The sequence below is a fragment of the Scomber japonicus genome, chromosome 19 (assembly GCF_027409825.1).
Source record: "Scomber japonicus isolate fScoJap1 chromosome 19, fScoJap1.pri, whole genome shotgun sequence".
NCBI classification, from domain to species: Eukaryota; Metazoa; Chordata; class Actinopteri; order Scombriformes; family Scombridae; genus Scomber; species Scomber japonicus.
This window is the reverse complement of record NC_070596.1, coordinates 33,112,087-33,119,586: the sequence shown is the minus strand read 5'-3', so window position 1 is coordinate 33,119,586 and position 7,500 is coordinate 33,112,087. Positions and strand designations below refer to the sequence as shown.

Below are 7,500 nucleotides of genomic sequence, written 5' to 3'. Positions count from 1 at the left end.
GTTGCCTAGGTAACAGCCTCCCTGATGACATCACCTGTGTGGCAGCAGACAGGATGCTGGTGTTCGCCGCCGCCGGGCGAGAAGTCAGCGCCTTCGCCCGGAACAAAGAGGCGAGGACACTTTAATCTTTATTTGTAGTGTTTAATGTTCAGAAAACAAACAGAGTTATAAATAACGTTTGATTTAATGAAATAAAAAAACTGTTTTCAGGTTTTATTTTTATTAGTTTTAAACCCCGTTGGCTCTCTGTACAGGTGGTGATGCGTTACCATGGTCACAGACAGGAAGTGCGCCTGCTGCTTCCTCTTGGTGATCAGCTGATCTCAGCTGACAGCGGCGGTGATGTCATTGTGTGGGATGTCCAGGGAGGAGGTGAGTGTGTGTGTGTGTGTGGGGGGGGGGGGGGTAGTTTAACATCAGCTGTCTTTGATTCCTTCGTTAACTTTGGTCACATGACAGTCAGACCCCGACTCATCAGACCCTCAGGTGCTGTTAATGACATCACTGCTCTCACTCAGTTCAAACGTGAAACATCAACGCTGGTCGTGGACTATCAGCTCCTCCTGGAGGATCCCGAGCTTTTCCCAGACCAGCAGAGACATGTAATCCCTCCAGTGTGTTCTGGGTCTCCTCCCAGCTGGACCTGGAACTCCTCTAAAGGGGGGCGTCCAGGAGGATCCTGACCAGGAGCCCAAACCACCTCAGCTGGCTCCTTTCCATGTGAAGGAGCAGCAGCTCTACTCCTAGCCTCCCCCGGATGTCTGAACTCCTGACCCGGTCTCTAAGGCTGAGCCCAGACTCTCTCTGCTTGGATCCAGCATCTCATTGTTTGGGTCACTACCCAAAGCTGGTGAGCAGAGGTGAGGATGGTGCAGCACCCATCCACCTGATGCAGCACCCATCCACCCGATGGATGCTGCACCCATCCACCTGATGCAGCACCCATCCACCCGATGGATGCTGCACCCATCCACCTGATGCTGCACCCATCCACCCGATGGATGCTGCACCCATCCACCTGATGCTGCACCCATCCACTTGATGGATGCTGCACCGCTTCACATTCAGTTGCAAACCGTCCCAGAGCCTGTTGGAGGACTTCACCTGTAGAGTCCAACAGAACATCAACCACAAACAGCAGAGAGGGGCAGTCAAACTTTAACTTTATAAAGTTTATTAATAAAGTTTATTAATAGTTATTGGTTGTGCTGCTCAGCCTCCCCATGGAACAATACATTTGATCAGTTTCTGATGGACTCTGTTTCCCATCATGCTTTGCAGACATCTACCTCCAGCTGCACTTTGACCCAGCGACCTTTGACCTGTCGGCCATGATGCATCCCAGCACCTACCTGAACAAGGTGCTGCTGGGAAGCTCCCAGGGTGCACTGCAGCTGTGGAACATCAAGACCAGGTTAGCATGTTAGCATCAGTCATTACACCAATGATGATTAATCAGTGTTTATTGACCAGTGATTATTGATTATTGATCAGTGATTATTGACCAGTGATTATTGATCAGTGACCAGTGATTATTGACCAGTGATTATTGACCAGTGATTATTGATCAGTGATTATTGACCAGTGATTATTAATCAGTGTTTATTGATCAGTGATTATTGATCAGTGATTATTGATTATTGATCGTGTGTCTGCAGTAAGCTGTTGTTCACGTTCCCCGGCTGGTCGGCAGGAGTCACCGCTCTGCAGCAGGTCAGTAACCAACACTGTGATCAGCTGGTTTAACGCGTTGATCAGAGAATAATCCGAACCTGTTTCCCAGAGTCCTGCGGTGGACGTGGTCGGCGTCGGCACGGCAACGGGTCGCATCATCATTCACAACATCCGATTGGATGAAACTCTGATGACATTCACACAAGAATGGGGACCAATCAGCTCGCTCGCTTTCAGGACAGGTAAAAATATTCATCTGTCTCCTCTGATGTTTCCTCTGATGTCTCCTCTGATGTTGCCTCCTTCCTTCCTTCCTTCCTCTCCTCTGATGTGTCCTCTGATGTGTCCTCCTTCCTTCCTTCCTTCCTCTCTTCCTCTCCTCTGTTTCCTCTGATGTCTCCTGTGATATCTCCTCTGATGTCTCTTCTGATGTCTCCTCTGTCCTCTGTCCTCAGACGGTCCTCCTGTCCTGGCGTCCTGCAGTCCTCAGGGTCACATTGCATTTTGGGATCTGGAGCGCCGGCAGTTGATTGGTCAGCAGACACATGCGCACAGCACGGCTGTCGCCGCGGCAACCTTCCTGCACGGAGAGCCGCTATTGGTCACTAATGGAGCCGACAACTCCATCAAGGTATGATACAGTCTGTGGTATGATACAGTCTGTGGGTATGATACAGTCTGTGGATATGATACAGTCTGTGGGTATGATACAGTCTGTGGTATGATACAGTCTGTGGATATGATACAGTCTGTGGGTATGATACAGTCTGTGGGTATGATACAGTCTGTGGTATGATACAGTCTGTGGTATGATACAGTCTGTGGGTATGATGCAGTCTGTGGTATGATACAGTCTGTGGTATGATACAGTCTGTGGTATGATACAGTCTGTGGGTATGATACAGTCTGTGATACAGTCTGTGGGTATGATACAGTCTGTGGGTATGATACAGTCTGTGGATATGATGCAGTCTGTGGATATGATACAGTCTGTGGGTATGATGCAGTCTGTGGTATGATACAGTCTGTGGGGATGATACAGTCTCTGGTATGATACAGTCTGTGGGTATGATACAGTCTGTGGTATGATACAGTCTGGGGTATGATACAGTCTGTGGTATGATACAGTCTGTGGGTATGATACAGTCTGTGGTATGATACAGTCTGTGGGTATGATACAGCCTGTGGGTATGATACAGTCCGTGGGTATGATACAGTCTGCGGTATGATACAGTCTGTGGTATGATACAGTCTGTGGGTATGATACAGTCTGTGAGGGTATGATACAGTCTGTGGTATGATACAGTCTGTGGGTATGATACAGTCTGTGATACAGTCTGTGGTATGATACAGTCTGTGGTATGATACAGTCTGTGGGTATGATACACTCTGGGGTATGATACAGTCTGTGGTATAATACAGTCTGTGGTATGATACAGTCTGTGGTATGATACAGTCTGTATGATACAGTCTGTGGGTATGATACAGTCTGTGGTATGAGCAGGTTTTTTAATGTGACGTCTGGTCAGAGAGGAAGTGGAGGTCTCTCAGGTCGTGTGCAGCTGCAGCGTGAAGTCCAACCCCTCCCGTACTCTAAAGTCCAACCCCTCCCGTACTCTAAAGTCCAACCCCTCCCGTACTCTCAAGTGCAACCCCTCCCGTACTCTAAAGTGCAACCCCTCCCGTACTCTAAAGTCCAACCCCTCCCGTACTCTAAAGTCCAACCCCTCCCGTACTCTAAAGTGCAACCCCTCCCGTACTCTAAAGTCCAACCCCTCCCGTACTCTAAAGTTCAACCCCTCCCGTACTCGGCTGCTCTGCCTCAGTGATCAGTGATCATATTTAAATGCTAATTAAATGATGATGTTTTATTTCCAGGTGTGGATATTTGACCAGGAAGGGGGCGGGGCCAGACTGCTGCGGAGTCGGCAGGGCCACAGCGCCCCCCCCACCACAATCCGTCACCACGGCAACGATGGAAAAGACATCCTCAGTGCTGGTAAGTAAACAGGAAGCTGTCCGTCGTTGCCGTGGTGATCTCTAATTCTTCTTCCTGTTCACTAAACGCTGCCCCCTGCAGGTCAGGACGGGACGCTGCAGTCCTTCTCTACGGTCCACGAGCGCTTCAACAAGAACCTCGGACACGGTCAGTACACACTAACTACACACTACACACACATACACACTAACTACACACTAACTACACACACATACACACTAACTACACACTAACTACACACTATACACACACACACCAACTACACACACACTATACACACACATATACACACTATACACACACATTAACTACACACTATACACACACACTATACACACTAACTACACACTATACACACTAACTACACACACACACACATATATACACTATACACACACACTAACTACACACTATACACACTAACTACACACACACACACACATACACACTATAGACACACACTAACTACACACACACTAATTAAACACACTAACTACACACACACTAACTACACACACACACATTAACTACACACTATACACACACACACATTAACTACACACTATACACACACACACTCACTATACACACACACACTCACTACACACTATACACACACACACACACTAACTACACACTATACACACTAACTACACACTATACCCACACTAACTACACACACACTAACTACACACTATACACACACACACACACACACACACACACACACACACAGAAACACACACTAACTATACCTACCTACCACTATACCCATTCTACTTTACTCTGCTGATGTCTGATAACCTGTGTGTGTGTGTGTGTGTGTGTGTGTGTGTGTGTCTCTGTGTGTATATGTGTGTGTGTGTGTGTGTGTGTGTGTGTGTGTGTGTGTGTGTGTGTGTGTGTGTGTGTGTGTGTGTTCAGGCTCCATCAACAAGAAGAAAGAGAAGAAGAAAAAGAAAGGTCTGTCTTATGAGGAGCTGCGTCTTCCTGCCATCACTGCATTCTCCTCTGGTGAGACACACACACACACACACACACACACACACACACACACACACACATTCACATATACATATACATACACACACACACACGCACACACACACACACACACACACACATATACACACATACACACACACATTCACATATACATATACATACACACACACACACACACACACACACACACACACACACACACACACACACACACACACATTCACATATACATATACATACACACACACACACGCACACACACACACACACACACACACACAGAGACACATATACACACACACACTTACACACATACACACACACATATACACACACATATACACACACACACACACACACACACACACACACACACACACAGAGACACATATACACACACACACATATACACACACACACTCTCTCTGATTGCTGCTCTCTGATTGGCCAGCGGCGGTGCGTCAGTCGGACTGGGATGGTATCGTGGCGTGTCATCGCGGTCGCCGAGCAACGACCACGTGGAACTACCAGCGGTGCACCATGGGAGCTCACCACCTGCAGCCGCCGGCTTACCGCAGGGATACGGTTGCCACGGTAACGCCACAGTAACTTCCTGTGTCTCTCTTGACTCCTCCCCCCAACTTCCTGTCAGGGTCACATGACTTCTTGTATCGTTCCAGGCCGTCGACATCACTTCCTGCGGTAACTTCGCTGTGATTGGCTCGTCCTGCGGCCGCGTCGACGTGTACAACCTGCAGTCCGGCCTCCATCGCGGTTGCTACGGCGACGATGAGCAAGGTGAGGTCACCACGGCAACCAACAGCTGCTGCTCTGCCGAGTCATGTGACCCTTCATGATTTCCTCTTCCTGTCCCCTCCAGCACACGCCGGGGTCGTTCGTGGTGTCGCCACGGATACGCTCAACCAGCTGACCCTCAGCACAGCCTCTGATTGGCTGCTGAAGTTCTGGCGCTTCAAGACCAGGAAACAGGAAGTAGAGCTGAAGCTACCTGCTGCACCGGCTAGCATGATGCTACATAGAGACAGGTAGCTACCATAACAATTAGCACAATGCTAACAGCTAGCATGATGGTAACAGCTAGCACGATACTAACTGTTCTTCTGTTCCTTTCTGTTAGCGGTATGCTAGCATTAGCGCTGGATGACTTCACGCTGCTGGTGGTCGACACGGAAACGAGGCGGGTCGTCAGGAAGTTCGCCGGTCACCACGGCAACATCAACGACATGGTGGGTCCACGAAGCTAATGCTGCTAACGGCTAATGATGTGAGCTAGCATGCTAACGTTAGCTTCTCTCCGCAGGCGTTCAGCCCAGACGGGCGGTGGCTGGTTACCGTGGCGATGGACTGCACCATCCGGACCTGGGACCTCCCCTCCGGCAGGTGAGTGGAACGGTCCGACGGCTCCGATACCTTTACGTTCGTTCTCTGACATAACTTCCTGTTTTCTGACATCACTTCCTGTTCTCCTCAGCCTCGTTGACTGCTTCCTGGTTGCCATGGCGCCGGTGGGCGTGTCCTTGTCGCCGACGGGAGACTTCCTGGCGACGGCTCACGTGGACAGTCTGGGCATTTACCTCTGGTCTGAACCAATCAGCTCTCTGTGTTTTACATCTGACCAATCACAGTTTAGGCTGCGTTCACAGCGGCCAATCAGATCACTGATAATCTGTCTTCTTCTCCTCAGGACCAATAAGAGCCTGTGCGGGCCCGTCGGGCTCCGCCCCCTCCCGGCCGACTACCAACCGGCCGCAGAGACGCTGCCGGGCGCCACAGCGGAGGAGTTGGAACAGGAAGTGACATCAGAGGAGGCGGATGACGCGTACCAGTCAGCTGAGCAGCTGGGGGCGGAGCTTGTGACGCTGTCGCTGCTGCCGGAGTCTCGCTGGAAGAGTCTGCTGCAGCTGGACGCCATCAAGGTCAGTCAGCTGATCGCTAACAGGAAACAGTTTCTATCTGCAGCGATCATCGTTCTGCTAACTGATGGTTACTGATCTTCTTCTTCGTTGGTGCAGAGGAGGAATAAACCCGTGGCCCCCCCCGCTGCTCCGGCTGCCGCTCCGTTCTTCCTTCCCACCGTCGCCGGTCTCACGCCACGCTTCACGTCGCCCACGGCAACCGAACAGGAAACACAGGTAGAGCGGCTGCACCTGCATTCTTCTTCTTCTCCTTGTTTTATTGGTGGCGTCCTGCAGTGACTGTTTCCTGTTTCCTGTTTCCTGTTTCCTGTTCCAGTCCAAGCTGCTGAGCTGGGGGTCGTTCTCTCAGAGGTCAGAGTTCAGCGCCGCTCTGCTCGCCGCTCTCAACAGCCAATCATGTGAGTCCGTTTGTTGATGTTTAAATGATGACATCAGAGGTTTGAACAATGTTGATTGGCTGTGATGTCATGGGGCGTTCTGATTGGTTCTCTCTGCAGTCGACGCCCCCCTGCGGCTCCTGAAGGATTGTGGGCCGTCGGCGCTCAGCGTGGAGCTCACCTGTCTGTCAGCTGACGGGGGCGGAGCCAACGACCTGCTGCTCGCCTTCATCCAGATGATTGACAGCATGCTGGCCAGTGGGCGGGACTTTGATCTGGCTCACGCCTACTTGGCGCTTTTCCTGAAGGTCAGCCAATCAGAACGCAGCAGTATCACTTTTATGTCCATCAGCTTCCTGCTTCCTGCTTCCTGTTTCCTGTTTCCTGTCTCATCTCTGAATGATTTGGGTTTTTTCAGCTCCACCTGCGCTCGCTGGCGCAGGACGCCGTTGCCATGGACGCGCTGACCCGACTCTCCTCACGGCTGGAGGCGGGGTGGGCGGAGCTC

The 7,500-nt window shown here is 50.6% G+C and overlaps 1 protein-coding gene across 1 annotated transcript in view; it reads left to right on the top strand.

The window, feature by feature from the left end:
• wdr36 (WD repeat domain 36) overlaps positions 1–7,500 on the top strand; it is an 8,385-nt gene that overhangs the window by 772 nt on the left and 113 nt on the right. The window contains exons 3-22 of the mRNA XM_053339418.1: positions 10–110; positions 255–372; positions 1,282–1,414; positions 1,659–1,713; positions 1,784–1,916; positions 2,130–2,305; positions 3,553–3,673; positions 3,755–3,820; positions 4,598–4,687; positions 5,130–5,272; positions 5,359–5,476; positions 5,559–5,724; positions 5,817–5,925; positions 6,000–6,079; positions 6,171–6,278; positions 6,384–6,615; positions 6,712–6,831; positions 6,932–7,013; positions 7,113–7,300; positions 7,411–7,500. The exon at positions 7,411–7,500 is cut by the window's right edge and continues 113 nt beyond it. Of these exons, the coding sequence (XP_053195393.1) occupies positions 10–110; positions 255–372; positions 1,282–1,414; positions 1,659–1,713; positions 1,784–1,916; positions 2,130–2,305; positions 3,553–3,673; positions 3,755–3,820; positions 4,598–4,687; positions 5,130–5,272; positions 5,359–5,476; positions 5,559–5,724; positions 5,817–5,925; positions 6,000–6,079; positions 6,171–6,278; positions 6,384–6,615; positions 6,712–6,831; positions 6,932–7,013; positions 7,113–7,300; positions 7,411–7,500 (2,429 nt within the window). The remainder of the gene's footprint in view (positions 1–9; positions 111–254; positions 373–1,281; positions 1,415–1,658; positions 1,714–1,783; positions 1,917–2,129; positions 2,306–3,552; positions 3,674–3,754; positions 3,821–4,597; positions 4,688–5,129; positions 5,273–5,358; positions 5,477–5,558; positions 5,725–5,816; positions 5,926–5,999; positions 6,080–6,170; positions 6,279–6,383; positions 6,616–6,711; positions 6,832–6,931; positions 7,014–7,112; positions 7,301–7,410) is intronic.